General features: G+C 31.5%; 1 protein-coding gene across 2 annotated transcripts in view; it reads right to left on the bottom strand.

Annotated features, from left to right (window-relative positions):
• LOC145269514 (sorting nexin-27-like) overlaps window positions 1–20,462 on the bottom strand; it is a 382,840-nt gene extending 362,378 nt beyond the window's left edge. For both annotated transcript variants that reach the window (XM_080125260.1, XM_080125270.1), the window contains exon 1: window positions 20,064–20,462. In XM_080125260.1, coding sequence (XP_079981386.1) covers window positions 20,064–20,332 — 269 coding nt within the window. In that variant the 5' untranslated portion in view covers window positions 20,333–20,462. The remainder of the gene's footprint in view (window positions 1–20,063) is intronic.
• Window positions 20,463–20,815: the final 353 nt, after the last annotated feature.

Genomic DNA, 20,815 nt, shown 5'->3' with positions numbered 1-20,815 from the left:
GAAAATTTTATACATATTTAAATTTCATTAAAATAGAATATATTTAAAGTTTTACAGACATTCTAGCCTCATAGGCCCTTTAAGGATGAATTTTGAGATTTGGAATCACTTTCTCATAATTTAAATGAAATTTGCAATTTCTAAATTTAAAAAATAAAAAAAAAATAAAAAATAGAATTCTTTTCCTCTTTGTCTTATTAAATATTCAATTCCTTGGCCACCAGAATAGAATTTAGTGTAATATTAGAATCATCAAGTTTAGGGTTAGGTTGTTTTCTTTTGTCAATCAATATGAAACAACAGTTCAACAGGAAGTATATTGGCAAACCAGAAGAAGAAGCAAACAAAATATTACATTTATATTTAAAAAAAAAAAAAAAAAAACATAAAAAAAAATAAATAAATCTTAATTATCCAGTATGACAAATTTTATTTTCAGAATCAAAGCCATAAAAATATCTTCACAAATAAGTGAGGAGGTATGTGAATTAATAGCTAAATGATTAGAAGATGGGACTTTTTCTCAAGTAAGGTTGTTTGAATCAAATGTTGGAATAAAACTGAAACCCAACAAAACTAATTTATTCAGACAAATAAAATTACGATAAAAATAAATAACACCATAATTTTCTTTGGGTTAGACATGAAGCCTTTAAACTCAAAGCCAACGGTTTTTATCTTACATTGAAAAGAGTCAGGTTTTCCCTGCACATTTGAATGTAGATACAAAATTCTGTTTTATCAGCCAAATATGGCAAACATTGATCCATGTCGTTAAAAACAAATTTTAATTTAAATTCCATCGATTTTAATATTTAGTTCTGGTCAAAGGAAAAGAGTTTTCATCGTCTAATTCAGATGTATTTCTACTCTTCCTATGGACACAAAAAAAAAAAATAAGACAAATTTTCTAAAAGATTCATCAGTTTAAAAAAGGGGAAAGTTTTAATTTGTCCTTTTTGCTTTCTTTCTCTTTTGTTGACTTACAGGGGAAAAAGAAAGTGAAGAGGAAAAGAAGGCAAAAAGAACGTCACTTGTTCTGATTTTAACTAATACTGTGAGAAAGACAAAATTGAATAGATGTCTCAATAGATTAGAATGCTGTAATAAGAGGCAGAGGATAGGCATTCAAGCCTCACTTGAGCATAAATATTTTTACTGATTTTATCATTAAATGAAGATAAATATTTAAAATTACAATATTAAACAAACTGTTCCATTTTATTTTTTTCTATAATCCTGTTATATATAACACAATCACATTGTCACACCAGTTCCTGTCAAATCATTAAAGTTAAGCAACATTGAGCCTGGTCAGTACTAAAATGGGTGACCATTTGGGAATTCCAGGTGCTGTATGTGTTCTTTGCTTATCTCTGCATTGTTTCCAGTTAGTCTTTGGCCTTTTCCTGCCACTGGACTCAAGCAGTGTTGATTCAGGAAGTGTGTTTGGCGATTGCACAACCCCTGCCTCACCATCACATGCACAGCTACCCTTACATGAGTATCCATTGTCTCTTGAGACTGAACAGAGGCATCGGTCAACATAACTTACACAACTTAAGATCCTGGACAACATCATGTAACCCTGTTAAGGTTTCATAATCTAACAATGACATTCTTTAAAATATCAAATATAAGCTTTTCATCATCCAGAGGATGTTAGTCTGTAAATATCTTTGCAAAATTAATAGTTTACATACAGGAGAAATGGTTTGGTTGCTTTGTTTTATTGCATATTACCCTTTTCAGGTAATTTAATGTCAAATCCAGTATTTTGGGAAAAGATTTTATGCTTTAATTTGTTTATATCTTAAAATATTTCTTCATGGTGTTTAGTTGGCTGTGTTTTGTTTTTGTTTGGGGGTGGGGGGGGCTTTGTAGAACATGAGTGAGTTTTGCAAAACCAAAGGAAAAAAAATCAATGTTTGATACATTTAAGTCAGGAAGCCGATATCTTCAGACAATCCGATCTGGGATCTGGTAGCACCAGTTATTAAGAGAATGGAAATCTTTAAATTGTTCAAAATAAGAGGTGAAGGGCATATATTGGTGATGCTGACAGGCTTCTTTTTTTTTTTTTTTTTTTTTTTTTTTTTAAATGTAGAGAGTTCAAGGATATATAACATAATTTGAATGGGTTCTTAGAAAATTCAATGTGTATCAACTAAATTGCTGTGTTAAATTTTAAATTATCTCCACACAAATTTATTTTAATCATTGTTCTGGAAAACAATTTTAATTGCCTTAATCTACTTTAATTGAGAGAACAAAAGTTCTTTTTGATATATATATGACAGAAAACTTTGGAAGTTTGTTCTTTTGTAATTTGACAGAATAAGTTTTTTTTTGTTTTTTTTTTAATTAAAATGATCTTTACATTTAATGACAGTTCATATGAACTATGTTTTTATGATCAATATTTTTTTTTAGCATAACAAAATTACAGCTAGACAATTTGGGGCATTTTGCATTAAGATAAAATGAAAAAGTGGTTAAAAAAAAAAAAAAATGTTACTAAAGACAAGATCAGCTATTCTTCTACCGACCTAAACAAGTTTTTTGTTTTAATTTTAAAACGTTTATTTACTTTAAAAACAAAAGTAGTAATCGCATCTTAAGTTAGAACAAGAAAAAAATAACGAACATTAGAAGGCCATTTGTGGAGTGTTGAAAAAAAATACTGATTGTAACCCTAACTCAATAAATATCACCAATCGGGTAAAAATGTAATGTTCTACTAATACTTTGTTTAATTTTTTTATTTTTGAGCAAATATCAAGACCTCCTAGATGACCATCTAATATTAGCCATTTTTTTCTTGTCTTAATTCAAGATTTGATACTGCTTTTGATCCAAAGTAAATAAGCACTTTAAAATAAGTTAAAGCACAAAAACTTATCCAGGTAGGTAGAAGAGTAACTTTTCTTAGCTTTGGTAATATTTATTTGTTATATTTTTTTTATTTTATTTTTTTACCACTTTTTCATTTTTATGTTTTAACTGTAAAATGCCCAGTTTTCTTTTTGTTTGGGTCTAATGTTTGGCTTGCTAAAAAACACTAACAGAATAACGAATGACAGAGAGACAAGAAATGGGAGAGTAACATTAGATAATAAACGAGTAACGGGAAGGGATAAAATTGGGTTAACCAAAAGGAAAAAATAAAGATTAAAATGTTTTTTTAATTAACTTTTTTTTTTTTAAAGATAAAATAGTGCAATGTATTATGGAAAAAGCTAGATGTTCCCTTCCTGGGATGCACAAGGAGGAAGTTCACTATAATTTTTCACATTCAGGGATTTCGGACACATTTACAAGTATGTATCTTTATCAATCTTCATATCTAGAAAATAAATTTAAAAAATTAGACTCAATATCGGCTATCTGTAGGAATTAACATTCACGTGATGTTTTTAATATTTGGCAATTTTGACCAACAGCGTAAATGGCCCGGGGGGGGGGGGATTTAAGTTAATGCAAAAATGGAACTGAATGAAACAAACAAAATTAAACAAAATAAATGAAAGTGTTGTGTAATTATTAAAAAAAGAACACTTATTCAAAATTCAGAAAAAAAATAAAAATGAAAGAATGCAGACAGGTTTGAACGTTACCAGAGGTAGGAGTTTAGTCGACCTTGTGTCACGTCTAGTCTTGTTGGGAAAACTAATAAATTCAAATTTCCCACTAGAGGCAACTCCGGCTATAACCGATCCCTAATGAAAGAGGCGTAAGGTAATTTTTTCATAGCCATCCATAATTTTTCGTCTTGTCATTCTGCAAACAGCCAGCATAACGAATTGAGAAGACCTCCAATTTATCTTATTGGAATTTTTCAATCTCATCTTCAGTGTTATTGTCACGACATTTTAGTCGATGTAACCTCCAGTTGTGTAATTATTAAAAAAAAATAAAGTAAAATAAAAAAAAAATTGTAAATTGTAAATTTGGAGGAAACATCAGATATTTTGTAATTCATATGCAAAACTAGAAAAAAAATGAACTATGATTGATGGCTGTAAAAATGTGCTAAGAATAGGCTCTGGATGAGGGATGATGCCCTTAATGTGTGACCTTAAGAGCAAATGTCACACAACCCAATTCAGATCATTACCTTTCTGGTGAGCCTTCATTTGTTAAATTTTGATCAATAGTCGCTAAGATTTTGAACTTATAAAATTGCCAAAAAAGGCGGTATATCTATTTATATATTCTTATTTATATTTTTATATTTATATATTTATTTACATAAGGCTTGTGGTCTGGACCGACCACTTTTCTGAAACATTAGCATGTTCAGTGTACCAACTATTTGTCCATATTTTGATCTTTTTATTGAATTCATGAAATTGAATATTGAAATGTTCATATCTTCAGTTATACGGGACTAAAGTACATGAAAATTTGCAGGCATTTTGAAGATTATAACACTATTCTATGGAAAAAATTTTATGACAATTGGTGAAAAAGAATATTTTCAAACCAATAAAATATGCTCAAATTTGCCTGCAGGCCAGCTTCAATTTTGCTGCTTCAGTTTCTACCCTGTGGCCTTGCCAGGCCACTAATATATATATATATATATGCATGCTTATAGGCATGGTTCAGAGCAATGAGGGTGGAGAGTTGTACGTTTTGGTTTCGTTTCTAGCTGATGGCATCCAAGTCACATTTTTTTAGTTTTGATCTCACTACTATATATAATCATCGATAGAGAATTGTCTCTGTAATGATAAATATGTAATCTGCGTGAATTAAAATATTTAAACAGGCAACACCAGGCGGCTTACTAGTATATATATATATATATATATATATATATATTTATAAAAACATGACCTTGTGTGTGTACATGTGTACACGAGAGAGAAATGGTCTACCAAACTACTGTGTCAATTTTTGATCTAGAAAATTCAAACTTGAATAAAAGGGTTTTGAACCTGTGGAACAAATTCAATTTGGTTTTTAGCTAGTAAATAAAACACTAAGAGATCAAAATTGAAAATAAAATTTGAACTTGTCAGGCATAAGTCAACTTAAAGTGTTCTTCTACACATCCACAGATATACATTCATATGTTAAAGTTAGTTCATTTTTAATTATTTCTTATCAAATGGTCAAATGGTAACGACTAAGGCTGGAGCGCTCAATATTTGGGTTTCGATTCTAGCTAATGGCACGTCAGTCATTTTTTTTTTTTTACTTTTGAAATTATTTATATATTGGATATAATATAATAATAGAAAATTGGCTCTATGATAGATACAAAATTTGCATAAATTAAAATATATTTAAGCATATTTTACTGCTAGTTGCAAGTAAAAAAATGTTGGGTACATACAGTTTATACACACACATATATATATATATATATATATATATATATATATATATATAATTTATAGTTATAAAATCATAAATACGCATAAATCAAACAGAAACCTGGCATTGATATTTGGATTATATATATTAACAATTCTCATAATAGATTTCAAACTTAAAAAACACGACCTACTTTGTTAAGATGTAATAAAATTAAAGAAAATAAAATGTTGGCTCATATTTGATGGCATGTAAAAGCCACCACAAGTTCCATGTAATATTACAAAAATGAGATAGCCATGAAAGGTTAAAATATTTTTATTCTTAACCAGAATAAATGACTCACAGGCTTCACTTAATATCACTTCACAATTTAATTCCTATTCTGTACTTGAAATCATCGAAACGAAATTAAGGAGAAAAGGACAAAACTTTTCTCTTTCCATTCTGAGAATATTTTTCAGCCTATATTAAAAGAAAAAGAAACTCTTTCCAATATTATCAGTTATGCCTCTCCTTTGCTCATAAAATTAAATTTGCATACATGATTACTGAAGCGAGCCAGACACTTATCCATTCACTTATTACATAGTTGATGAATAGACGTAATAGATGTATGAAACTGATAACTTGATACAAGATGTGATAAAATAAAGCCTTTATGCAGGAAATTAGAGTGATATTTTGTTTTTATAACTAGCATATTTATATTGTGGTGGAAATGTAAACTTTCATAAAACGATACGAGTACAGGATTTCAAGCGATCTGAGTAAAATTTTCAAATCTACTGAACTGATTTGTGCAGTGAAATCAGTTGGCAAAAGTTAAAACACATTTAAATTCATAACAATTATGGAAAGCATGAAGTCGGTTATATTAGCCAATTAAAGTCCAGGTTGGTCTCTTTAGCCACTAATAACCTTACTTGATATATTTTTAGCCGGCTGAGAGAGGAGGGGGGACTAGTTTATAATGTAACTACCATAGTAAAATGAACACTGTGATTGTTAGATAAAACACATAAAAAAAGGGGCTACAATTGCTGAATCCGTACACAATGAAGAACACTATAAAAAAAACGTACAATTTAAAAAAAAAAAAAAACAGAGCAATCAGCACCTCTGCTATAGAATCATCCATAAGTGTCCAACATGCAGGAAATACTTCAGAGCTCGAATCGGTCCAACAAACCATTTCTAAACCCACAGAACAATTGCATGATCATCTTTGCAAACGATTGACGGAACAGCATCATGTCACAAGAAGTGCTTTTTTTTTTTTTGTGTAATCTGGACAACATTGGCATTTTTAATTATCTAAAATACACCAAATTAATGTCGAGCATGACTAGTTCCACATGGATGAGCGTTTGAGAATACCAGGTATGAGGATGTTGGCACCTCCCTGTAGAAACTGCAAAAATTTAATGTCGTCATCTCCCTTGACCAGAATATACATGTGACTGAGGATCATTTGCGAATTTAATATTTCCTAGAAACTTCCTCCTTTAGAAGAAGCTAATTAAACCTACTTTAAGGTGAATGTTGATTATTTTAATCATTCTCTCTCATATGTGTGAGATTCATCCACAGAGAGACTGTTTTTGCTATAGTACAACTCTTCAGTGTGGCTAGACCAGCAACTGCTTCAAGCTGTTATTGAACCTATGACCGTCTAGTTGATTGTGATTCTAACCATTCCTCTGTAAGGTAGATATTAGTAAGTAACATTTAAATGCTTTCATAAACATTCATCAAGTACCGGTAAGTGCTACATTTGTGTTTATCAATAATGGTATCGTTAATGATCGTTGGTATAATCACTTACCACCGTTCTCAACCCAAGGGGTAAGAGCATAGTTAATAGTTAGGGTTATTAAAACCTAACAATACTGACACAACCACTAAGAGAAAATGGGGGAAAACAAAAGACATTATTTATTTTATTTATTTATTATTTTTTTTTTTTAAGTTTTTATAAAAAATAATTTCTTTAAGAAACAAAGATTATTAATTAAAAAGAAAAAAGTTACTTATGAGATTACCTATGAAAAAATAATGAATAAAATATTCGACTAAATTTTTATTTTATATATTTTCATTAATAGAAAATAAATGATATTCATTTTGATGATCAAAATAGAAAAATGAGGTGGCTTTAATCATTTTTATTAGTATTGTTAAGTAGAATATTTCTATATAAGATTTGGATTTGTCTTACAAAGGAATAAAAATACTGACTACACCAAGCAGTAGTAGAAGCCTTCCTGACAATAGTCGTTTTACTTCTAAACTAAGAACTATCCATCTTTTTTTTTTTTCTATTATGTTTTCATGTACAAAAAAGTACTAAACCTTATTGTTAACCAGTTTGAATGTTAATGTTTTTTGGACAAACTTGGTTACAAATTGGCAGAGATTCAATAAAGATATTGAACTATATATGAGTGAGAGGGGTGAGAGAGAGGTAACAAAAAAAATTTAAGGAGCAGAAAAAAGTCTGTTGTAAAAATCTAAGAAAATGCCTTTAAAAATAACCTTAAAACAATATCCATAGGTAATACAGAAACCGGTTCAAATAAGAATCATCTATGATATAAATCTCATCTGTCTGTTTAAATGTATGTATATCTGCCTAAAATCTTCGACAGAGGCGACAGATTTTTACGAGATTGGTATCATTTTGAAGCTTGACCCGTCAGACGACAAATGTTGAAAAATTGGCTAAAAACATTAATTCCTTTACCCTCAACTGGGCACTTTTCTACAAGGAGGGGGTTGCTTTTTTTCGCCAATATTTTCGAAAGTCATTCCCTTTTTTTGATTGACTTGTCTTAATTTAAACCTTTGCCACTTCAGATTTGGTTCACATTCTTTTCCTCCTTTGCGGTACGGGTTCGAGCCTGCTTGCCTGCCTACTACCACTTTTTTTTTTTGCTCAACACACACCCACAAACACTCGGACAATACCGGGCACCCAGGCTAGTTTAATATAAACAGATACAGAATTCATGTTAAAAATGAACATTTTCTAACATTTTAACTTGCTGACATTTCTGTACGTTATTCATCCATCCAAACAAAGATTTTACTTGTTATAAACCATCCTTGGCGTATGATTTCTATTTCCTGTTAATTTTAGTGTTATTTGACCAGTAGTTTAAGAGTTTACCGGTTAAATATTTTCACAAATACATATGTTTTATTTATAAAGATAAATTTAATAACTAGAAAAAAAATAATATACAGAGAGAATGAACCAAAACATCCAATTGTTAGTCCTTTTTTACAAATTCCAAAATACACGTCTTCAGGTTTCTGAATTTTTGAGACGAGAATTGATAATTCATATTATTTGGATTATTCGGACTATTGTTCTCGTCTTTAACGTTATTTTCACAATTTTTCGATTGATGTAACCTCCGACGTTCTTCAGATGTATCTTGTTGAACTTCGGAATCTACATAGAATTTCAAACAGAACTCTTTAATCCACAGAGGTAGAAGGCTTTCATTCTGTCAGCCATGATTGGGTAGAAGTACCAAGTAATTCACAATTGCATTTTGAGTGTGGCCCACACTGAAGATTAAAAGTTCAATCCTGAGTGCTGACGACACTCAAAATGTAATTGCGAATTGCTTAGGACAGGATTTCTACCCAGTCACAGCTGGCGGAACAAGAGCATGTTACGTGAATTAAATAAATGGTTATATTTGAAATTTCATGCAGATTCTCAAGTTCAACGGAAAGATTCCCCGAGTTCAACAAGATAAACTTAGAGAAGGTTGGAGATTACACTGATCGAAACATTGTGAAAATGGCATACAAGTCGAGAACAGTAATCCAAAGTACATGTCACCTATAAAATATATATATATATATATATATATATATATATATATATATATATATAGGATGAAACTAGTATCTAGTTTACTAATTTTATTTAAATAATATTGATTATTAGGTAATTAAAAAAATATAATATTATATAAGCAAATGCAATTATAGAAAAACTATGAATCGTATTCATAATTGGTCATCTTAATTACAAAGTTGGACAATTACACAAGAGATTTTCCTATGCACCAAGAAGTGTTATCCTAGATACGTCAAACAATAGAGAAACTTTTTGGCATTAAAAAAAACTTGAGAACCAATTCAGACTCTAAGAAAATTATTTTATGCACATATACATCAGACAAAACAATCAAAAAATCAAATTCACTTTATTTTGACATAAAACTTGAACGAGATTACATATTAAATATATTCCAATACTCAACATTCCTTACATTTTAGATTTCATGATGCTAAGAGCTAAAATAAGACAGTTTAGCTTTGCATAAAAAAAAATGACACAACTAAACACTTACATATAAAATATAATGTAAAATTAAATAAAAACGTGCACTTTTCAAAACGTGCCTAAATTACCAGATTTCTAATGTCATTTCTGTAATCAAGTAAGAAAACTTATACAAAAGCGTAAACCAATCGATTGCTCATCTAGTATGTCTAAAAGGAATGGTGGAAGAGTGCAAAAAATAAATAAATAAAAACATAAGACGGCATGATAATGTTCCTGAACTTTCAGATCAATCAGTCAGCTTAGCAAATTCTTTCTAGAATCAGGTACTTACAGGAGGGATGATGTGAAGGTTGCCAACATCTATAGGTGAAAGTGATGCTATGGAACAGATAGAATTCAAAGTTGGAATACCTCTATAATCAGTTCATAACAGATCCACATCACCACAGCCACCTTCCATTTGAATTGTTGGCAGATTTTTACATCCATACTTATGTAGTTTACGAGCCATACTTATTTTTAGATAGGATTTCCAAGTTAAATTCAATTTTTAAAGTATTCTTTGTTTATGTAATTGTTAAATGAAAATACAAAATAGCCTCTCCTTGTCCCTATGCTAAGGTCTTTGTAAATAATATTATTTCATCACGGTTCGTAAACTGCAGAAGTACCCTTATATCTGACTACTTGTTCTTACAAGGCGGGAATCTTATTTACTTAAGTTTTGTTTTGTTTTGTTTCTTATTTTGTGTATAAAATTTAGACAGTCATAAATTTTTTTAATTTTTTTAACTATTAACAAAAGATAAAAATGATTGATATATTAACAAAGAAATCGAAATGCATCCTAGTGGATTTAATTTCGTAATTATTTATTTTTTTCATTTTTAAACATTCATTTCATTTTACTTTCTCAATGATCAAATTCGAGAACGATTGTGAATTAACTTTACGAGCGTCTCTCCATCACCCCTATTGAACCTGCTCTTGGCTTGCCAAACCAACTCGACATCCAGTGAAATTTGCTGATATTTGCATAATTTCTTTTTTCAAAAGGACATTTTATTAAGTACTAGCAGAGCTACCCCTTGTTTCCTGGGACAAAATGCAACATATTTCTATATATCTTTTTACCCTTTTCTAGATATATTTATATCTTTCTCTCTTTCCCTTTCCCAAACACTTTTTCTCCTCTGCCCAGCCCTGTCCAGCTGGATATGAACACAGCCACCGAGATGGTAGTCGTCATATGAATACACGCAGACAAAATAGATTCTTCAATGAAGAAGCCAGCATTTTCTTTCCAAAGTGGCTTAATAAAAAAAAAAAAAAAAAAAAAAAAAAAAATAGCCCAGTTGACCAGCAGAGACTATTTTTTTTTTTCTAATTATTCATCCGGAGCAACGCTGATCATAAATATACCAACTTTGTAGTTCTTTAGTTGGACATACAAACACAGACATTTGCTCTAAACAAGTTCTTGTTGAGTTGTCTCCTTAAATAATCAAATTATACCCAATTTCCAACACTAATAGTTACTACACTGTTCCCGGTGACCACTGTACATGCATTAACCCATATCCTCAAGTGGTCTTTGAACCTTGATAAATCGTGAAAAAAAAAAAAAAATATTGAAGAAAAGAAAATTATTGATCATAAAAATGTTTTTCTTAATTTACATTATTGCATTCTTTTTTATTTCAATATTCAATAAAAGTAAATAAAAAAATAATTACCCACTGCGTAATTAAAGTGATGACACAAAAACACACTTGAAGTTGTCTCATAGTATTCCAATTTACTTGCCTTCCCACGAGGGTAGAGTTAGACACAAGGTCGGTTTGTAATGGGGAAAATCCAACCCCCAAAAAGGGGCACTCTGGATAGGAACAAAAATAAGAATTGCCTCAATCTAGAAGGATTTCTCCATTGAGTGAGGTTAGAAAAGGTGAAGTGTAGCATCAGAATAGATACTACACTTTGCTCCTAGCCAAAATAAAATAGAAAACTGGTCAACTTGTTTCCATTTATTTGCCTCCCCACAAAATTTAGACATAACATTTTTAATGTAGGAAAAACCCAACTCCCAAAAAGGAGTACTCTTAAAATAAAAAACTAAAACTGCCTCAATCTAGAAGGATCTGTTTTCACTGACTGATGTTATGCGTATGAACACATCCGGGTTTCTCTATGCAAGAAAATGATTGGTTGGTGTAACTCAAAAATAGGGACAGGTATCGCAGTCTTGGGGAGACGTGGAAAGATAAGCTAAAAGTTTAAGTATATTACCAGCTATAACGGCGACCGCCAATTTTTTTTTTTTTTTTTTACATAAGAATCACAACTTATCAAGGCCCGAGGGCCACTCGAGGATAAGGGTTAATAGGTATACATTAGTCAATGTGATTATAGCATAGTAAACATAAGTAGTGTGAACTTTGTAAATTGGATTACTTAGGGGGACGGTTCATCAAGAATTTGTTTATGTTGGACTTGAAGACAATCAGATTGTAGTCAGCTGGAAAGCAGACAATCGAAAGAGAGTTCCACAGGTGTGCAGTTCTAAGAAAGACGCTTTGTCTATGGAATCTATATTAAGGTTTAGGCATAGATAAAGAGTGTGGGAAATTATTGATAGTGGTTTTAGCTAGACGAGCGTTTTTCGTGAAAGTTTGGCGAGGCAGAACCATAGATTGGAGCTCAGAATGAGCAATTGCCATGAAAATAACGATAAAGCAGAGACAGGCTCGCAACGTCTCTTCTGTGGGAAAGAGGTTGCAGGGAAGAGAGTTAAGGTGATTGTGTTGCTCAATTACTGTAGCTAAGAAGACAGCATATAATAGACAGTGCAGCATGAGAACAGACACTTCACTTTGCTCCTGGTCAAATTGCTAATGACTGGTGTGTACACTTGTTAACTTGTTAGACATGTAATTTTATTTGAAATAGATAATGAATTATTTTAAAGCTTCTATATTAATTTTGAAAAAACCTGAGCTTTTTTTACTTTTTTAAGCAGAAACACTTTAAAAACAAAACAAAAAGAAATGGAAATGCACCTGTTTTCTGCTAAGAAAATCGGTTCAATCAATTTCTTTGACACAGATGTGTGTAACTAAATATCAGCCATGGTGAATATAGATTTTTTTGTTAATGCTTTAAATTTTATTCAGGTAAATTATAGTTTTATTTGTAATGAACAATGGTAAAAATAAAATAAAAAATCTCCATGCGTTTTAATCTTGAATGACTTGCCAAAACGGTTTCTTATGTCGAGTTATTTTGCTTTGGATGAAAATTAAAAATTATCCCAGTAAAGGATTTCTACTCATCTGACCAAAAAACAGAACAGATACTAAACTGCGCTTCTTTTAACATATTTATCAAAATATTTGACGACTTGATAAATGCATGAATGGCTAGGAACAAAGTGCAGTATCTGTTGTGATACTACACTTCGTCTTTTCAGTACTCAATCAATGAAAGAAAAATTTCTTCTAAACTGAGACAAATTTTATTTTTGCCCCAATCCAGAACCGGTGATTTTTTCTTAGCACCAAAGCCTACAGCCTACGCCATTGTTGAGATGGCCCCCTCCCCTGTTGACCAAAGTATAGCTTTGGTCCTGTGCAGTTCTACGAGGTCCATCCTCCCAGGCTTTACCTCCCTCCTCTAGACTGAAGTAATTATTGCTTACTGCCTGAAGTACTCTGATCGAGGAATGCCAACAGGTTGTCATAGCAATTTTTGAAGAGCCAGAAAGCTCCGCCTTTAGGAACACTGACTGTACTCTCTCCATACTCCGACCTTGTGTCTTCAGAGTGTTTTTGGAGAGCTGGATTTCTCCACTTTAAAAACTAACCATGTGTCTAACTGCCCTCGCAGAGAGGCAAGTAAATTCGCATTGACCGGGAGTTTTCTCACTTTCATGGGATTTTGAAAAATAAATTTAATAATTGCTAGGTCCTAAATTGTTAATCGGATCAAATTGTTATAAAACTATATAATTTTTAAAGTTTGTTTTAATCTTATTTTATGCTATTAGATAATAATAGCTTTAAAAAAAACTTTAAATCTTTTAAAACATGAGGATTTGTTACGAATTTTAATCCAGATAAAACGATTTTCTATTGAAGTGTTTAAATGTTTCCAAATTCTTTTCAATTTTCGAAAGATCACGGTTATTTATTTATTTTTTTTAACTATTAACATGGTTGATTGTTTACAAAGAAACCGAAATAAACTAAGATAGCTCGAACTTCGTTATAAGACTTAAAAAAAAATTTTTTTTTTTCATAAATAATCAATTAAGACAAAAACAAAAAAAAATGATGTATGCAAGTCACGTAAACGCGAAAAATACAAAGACGAGAATTGGAAATAATTCCATTAATATACTAGCGGGATTGGGAGGCACCAGGCAATTTTATTTATATTCTAGCAGGGTGGGAGGCACGGCAGCGGGCAGCGGAGGCACCTTGTCGTAAAATGCACTTAAATATATTTTAATTCATGCAGATTTAATATTTATTATTAAAGAGCCAATTAATTCCCTATTGAATATATATACATATATAAGTTTGAAAAAAGAAAAAAAGTGACTTGGGCGCCATCAGCTAGAATCGAAACCAAAAAATATAGTGCTCTCCAGCTGCGTTAACACTTCAAGCTATGAATGAATTTGCGCATGCGCAGAAAGGAATAGAAATATATCGACAATTTGAAATGAACATTTTACATTTCAATTTGCCGACATATTTATGTACGCATTATTAGTCCATCCAAACAAAGATTTTACTAGTTATAAACCATCCTTGGTGTATGGTTACTATTTCTGTGTTATTTCAGTAGTATGTGCCCAGTTGTTTGAGAGTTTATCGGTTAAATATTTTTATACACGTACATACATACACGTCTACCGTTTTATTTATATAGGAAAATGAGAAGGGGGTGACGGTTGCTAAGTCGTTAACGACACGTGACCTTGTGTCTAACCTCCGGGAGAGTAGGTAAATAAAATAGAATGATTAAAAACCTTGAACAGTGTAATATTAGCCATACTTTTGAATTTTTTTTTTTTTTTTTTTAAGTGGCAACTGTTTACGTTGTTGGTTTTGTTATCGTGTTTTGTTTGGGTTTTTCCCCCCTTCTTTTTTATGCACTTAAAATGGATAAAAACGTCGGAGATGTAGATTAAAGAGAGTAATTCGTTGCTTATATATCTACTATACACAATAACTGATCGAATAAATAAACCCGTCATTGTTTTGGACGTCAATTAATTGTACTGGAAGATTCTGAACAGGTGCGAGAAAAAAAAACAATGCTTGTTAAAAAGAAAATGAATTATTGACGTCACATTTCACTGCATGCCTTCGAGCTAGCATCAAAGTGAACGATATTTCATTCTCCCAGATATTACCTCCTTCTTCGAGATGGGTAAGCGGTAAGCCTAAGAGTTAAACCTTACCTTTGACGATATAAATCAATTTAAGAGCAATACGGTTGGCAAAATAACAAAAACAATTTATTTTGGCTTATCTACGCAATTGTAACCTATTTGTGTTAAAAAAAAAAAAAATTAATATTCAAAAAAGAAGTTCTAAACCATTTAATTTACCGTGGCGGTTGTGAGTAAAATAATTCAGTTGTGTACTTTTTTTGTGGAATATGAAGATGGCTAATCGCGGATTATTTAACAAACATTAATTTAAATTAAAATGCTTATAATTTCTTTTCAATATTAATATTTTTAACCATTGTAATAAATGAGTAAACCCAAATAAAAAATTTTTTGACTAATTTCAAAACTATTTTGTTTAAAATAATTAATCGCCAATAATAAACAACGCTGACAATTTATGAAGATCGTGGGTCATGAAAGAACACGAGAAAATTTTGTTCCGGTGTATTAAAAGTAGTTTATCATTTGTTCGTTAAATATTAATTTATATTATTAGTAAATTTTATTAAATGGGGAATTTATAGTTAAAATTCGAATTTCGTTGTTAGATAAACACGACATCAGGCTAAATTCGGTGGCCATTTTGTTTTGATTCGGATTTTTCACATAACAGACACTTTTCAACCGTGCTTCTTTTCTCAATTTTAGATGCGTAGTACTAACTGGATTTGGTATTTTTTTATTACGACCTAGCCCAGCGTAGTATAAGCACCTCCAACCACTCCATGTTAAGAACGGCTTTCGGAATAAACGATCTCTTAACCTGCCCATGTTAAGAACGGCTTTCGAGATTGGGTGGTGTTTATTCCGAAAGCCGTTCTTAACATGAGGAGGGTGGAGTGGCAATACGCTGGGGCACGTCGTATAAATTTACCCTGGATTTTTACTGGAACTGATTCCTCATTTAGTAATATCTAACTAAAACAAACTTACTTTTAAAGCCTAAACAGGTTTTTTCTCACGTTCTTCCATGACCGATATTTTTATAAATTACCCAACCTTAACTCTAATTGGTTTATTTATTGCCGGTTGCCTAAGGCGCCCCCTCAGCAAGGGGGTAGGACTGGGCCGATCTCGGCAACTCTTGCATCTAGCTAAATTACCCCCCCCCTTTTTTTTTTTAGGGGAGAGCTGAGCTCTGAACTCACATCAGACTGACGTCATGTCCAACCTTTCTGCTACAGTGGGAGTAAAATGTAAATAAACAGTTATGGCGGCTAATAGTCATTTTTACCTATTTTGTTTTGCATGAATAACGAAGAAAAAAAATAAAAACATTAACCTCCCATCTATATCTCCTTTATAACATTTTAAGTGTATTCTCCCCGAGTGTGTGTGGGGGGGCATCTTTATGAAAGGCACAAATTAAAAACGTCTAGAGGAAACTGGTCACAACCTAATTAAAAACATCGTAATGATTTACTTTTTTTATGCTAGAAACTTTGTGTTTATTCAAATAATTTACAAAAGTTTGAAGAGAATTTCATAAATTAAATAAAAATCAATATTTTCAGTATTGTAAATTAACACGCCCAGCTAAATTACGCACTCCCACCTAAAAAAAATTCTACTTTTTTAGACAACTGGCAAAAAGTAAAAATATTTAGAATTTAAAGTAAGGGATCAATTTTGAATATACATTTAATGTAAAATGATCCCCTGTTTCAGAGTCATTCTAGTGTTTGAGAACAGTTAACCATTTTATTTATTTATGAGAGATCTTTTGGGAGGGAGCACTTTTTAGGCGATTATGTGTTTTTACGACCTTGCTAGTCGGATTCTAGTTTAGTAGAAAAAGTTTTAGTTAATCGCCCTAAGTTAGAATGATTTTATAGGAGGGGGAGGGTACCAGAGGCTGAAACTTATTTAAGCAAATGCCATAATGAAATTTATTTTCGGAAAATAAACAGAGATGACTCTCGCAACGTCTCTTCTGTGAAAAAGAAGTGGAGGATGGTACTCCTCCTCGTCCACTAAATTTCGAAAGCTATTTTCTACTTTATCGAGACAGGAAAGGTACTACAATTGAAAAATAAGTAAATTTTGCTTCCTTCCTACGAGGCAAAGCGTTTATATATATATATATATATATATATATATATATATATATATATATATATATATATATATATACACACACACACACACAGTCAACATCCCCCTAAAAATAAAATTTTTTAAAAAGAGAGAGAGAGGAGGAGGAGGTGTGCTCTGAATGAGAGAAAAAAATTAGCCCAGTCTAGCAAGATTTCTTGGCAATATTTTGGGAAACATTTTTTTTTACTAGTGGCAACAAAACGAAAATACGTTCGTTTTGTTGCTACTAGTAAAAAAAAAAAAAGCTTCCAAAAATATTTACAATTTTATTCCTAGCCGGAAGTAAGTTTTATTTACCGTCGTTCTTCCCACATAAGATTGGGTGTGACACAAGGTGAGATTAAGATGAGGAATCTAATATGTAAAAAAAAGTGATCATTCTGGTCAGTTGGAAATTTGCCATTATCTGTTCAGTCTGCATTCTTCGAAAAGGGGGTGGGCTAAGGAAAGTATCTCTCTCTTCCAAAGAAGGAGGCAATACCTGGCAGGGTGATCTCTTGAGATCAAACAGGACCATGCATACACCAACCGAAAAGACCAGGAAGTTAGCATGTTTGCGTGTAAACAAAATATTTAGCATCATTTATTATTTAAATATGTGAAAACGGAACGGCAAATCGTATTCTAAAACCAATCAAAACAAAACAAAAAAGGCCTTCTCGTTAAAGGGATTTTTTTATTTTTAATCCCCCACCCCCGGACTTAATTTGAAATTTGATGTCTAAAGTACTTAACATCTAGCTATTTTTATAATTCATCGGAGATTGTCGAATGCTTTTCACTTTCAGCTTTGTTTATCATTTGACAGCTGGAGAAGAATACACAAACGATATTTCGATTTTAACTAAGAACTCCAAATAAAAACAAAATAATACCATTTCCAAAATATTGTTGGGGGGGGGGCGGATATAAATAATTTTTGAAATACTTCTATATAAATAATATACATTCGAATAAAGATAAAAACAAATGTATCATTTACTATCATTAATTAAACTTAAAAGATGCGTAAATACATGGAGATAATCGTATATCAAATTCATTCATAAAAAAATATACATGTACGTCTAACGCTGCAGATTTTTTTTTTCTTTTTAGTAAGGATTAATAATTTGGTGCTAGTGCAGATCCGCGCTATTTTTTAAATCGTATTTCCAAGTTTAATTAAAGTTTTATTATATATTTTTTATTCAATTGTAAGGTTGAAGTATAATAGGTACAAAACACCCTCCCCATCCCCATGTTAAGAATGGCTTTTTAAATAATAACGTTATTATTTACGTTCGGATCACTCTCTGCACTAGTACCAATAATTTGAATTATTGGGGCTATTATTTTCATCTTGGTTGTTATTTTCACAAAGTGTCGATCGATTTAAGTTCCGACCTTCAGGTGCGTCCATGCTTTCACGGAATTTGAACCGAACGAAACGGATTTTTGCCAAACTAAACCTAAAATTTAAGTTTAAAAAAAAAAGAGTTCGGTTTCGGGTTTGAATTTTGCATTTTTTTTTTTTTTTTTTTAATTTGAGAATTGAATAGCCGAACTTTAGAATCGGTAATTTTATAGAATTACCCCTGTCTCCAATGCCCAACTAGAGACCGGTTTGGAGACAGGAGTTATTCTATATTTCAAAATAAGAAAAATAAATAAACGGATTTTCGATAGGGTCTCTAAGTTAAATTCAATTTTACGGTAGCTTTTGTTTATTAAATTGTTAGGTGAAAGTACAGAAGTTTAATAGAAAAAAAAAAGGAGGGGAACCTTTCTATGTTAATAGATTTCTGAATAATAAACGGTATTATTTCACCACGGTCCGTATTCTGCACAAGTACCAAAATACAAATACATGGGAACAGATACAACCTAGGGATTTTCGAAACCTAATCCACGAAGGTAGATTGTTCTTATTCTGTCAGCCATTACTTTATTTTAGTAGTAAGGATTAAATCTTCAATCTCCAAAAGACTTGTCACTTAAAACATTGTTAATGGTATGAAACATTAGGCCATATGTCTATGCGGATAAATATCCTCAAGTTTAACTAAAAAGTTTTCAAGTTCGAAAATATGCACCCTAAGGTATGAGATTATGTAGACAGAAACATTGTGAATATAAGAACCCAAATGAGAATTGTAGTCCGTGGGTGGATAAGTTTAAGTTTAGTCAAACTATTTCTGTTTATTTCAATATTCGGTGTGTGTGTCCAGAAAAAAAGACTTATTAGAAACTTAACAAGTTTCGTTTTCTAGACATTAACAAACATTAATAGCTCAAGTCGTTATAATAAGACACGAGTTTTGTTTGTTCTTTTCCAAAAAAGTAATTAATAAGTTATTATTAATAAATTTAAAAAAAAATGTAAAGCAATAATACACAATAACAAAACACGGATAAATGGCATGTGTGGTATATAAAATAAAATAAACGATATTACAAGTGTCCGTGTTGGTTTTGTTGCGACCACAGATGTTCCCACACAAGCAATATTTTCGTAGATTTCATAACTATTATATAAACAAAAATGATGGAGAAAAAAAAAACAAAAGATGCGTGTAGTTTGCCGGTCATAAACTGAGGGGCGAGTTTATTATGTTGGCTAAATTACAAACTAATCCCCCAGTTCCGTGCCATTATTTTTTTTCTGCGTATTATTATTATTGACATAAACCACCGCGTTCAGTTTGAAATAACTCGGGTAGATTCATGCCATTAAAAAAAAAAATTCTTTTTAAAAAAAAAAAAAAACAGCCAACTTCACGATTGATCTTGGGGTGGGACGTGTTTGATTTTTTTTTTTATATATATATATTTTTACTTTTTTTTGTTTTTTATATTTTCTTATTAAAAATGTCAAGTACTCACACTTCCAAGATTCTGTCACCCTTCCGTATCCCTGCCCTGTGGGCTGCTCCTCCTTCCAGCACAGCACTGACATGTTGCAGAGGGGCGTACAACACTCCATTGATAGACTTCAGCACACCGCCCTCACTGACCTGGCCCCGGACATTAAAGCCGAAACCCGTCTCGGTTTTTGAGATGGTCACCACTCTCGGGCCGGCTTCTTCACTCATCATTCGTCTCTCATCCGGGCTTGACCGACTACTGCTGCCTTCCTCATCACTGTCCGCCATCTTTGTTCACGTGATCAAACACACAATCTTCCTCTTCCTCTCACTTTTACGTCTACCTCTGTCTTAGTCTGTTAAACTCACTCTATTTCGATTTCCCCCTCTATATGTGACATCTTTTTCCTCTCTTCTCTCGCAACGTGTTTCGTATTCTATCTCTCTCGTCTTTTTTCTCCGTTTAGTAAATAAAGAAAGTAATAGTAATAAGAGAGGAGGAGTATTTACTCCTCTCTTATTACTATTACTTTATCTTTTATTTTATGTTCACTCTTTTTTTTTCTCCTTCAATTCTTATAAGATTTCTTTTTCATTTTCATCCATATAAGTTTTCATTCATATTTTTACTTTTTTTCCGTTTTAACTTGTCTTCTGTAGAAAATTATTTAATTTGATGATAAAGTTTCTTTTCCGGTTTCTAATAAAATGGACATATTTCTATAAAATATATTTCTTTAATCTTTTAAATGAAATCGAACATTTTTTTCT

The sequence above is a fragment of the Euprymna scolopes genome, chromosome 4, assembly GCF_053919585.1.
Source record: "Euprymna scolopes isolate OS-2025 chromosome 4, ASM5391958v1, whole genome shotgun sequence".
Classification (NCBI taxonomy): domain Eukaryota; kingdom Metazoa; phylum Mollusca; class Cephalopoda; order Sepiida; family Sepiolidae; genus Euprymna; species Euprymna scolopes.
Note: the sequence above shows the minus strand (reverse complement) of the source record. Positions and strands in the feature narration are given on the sequence as shown.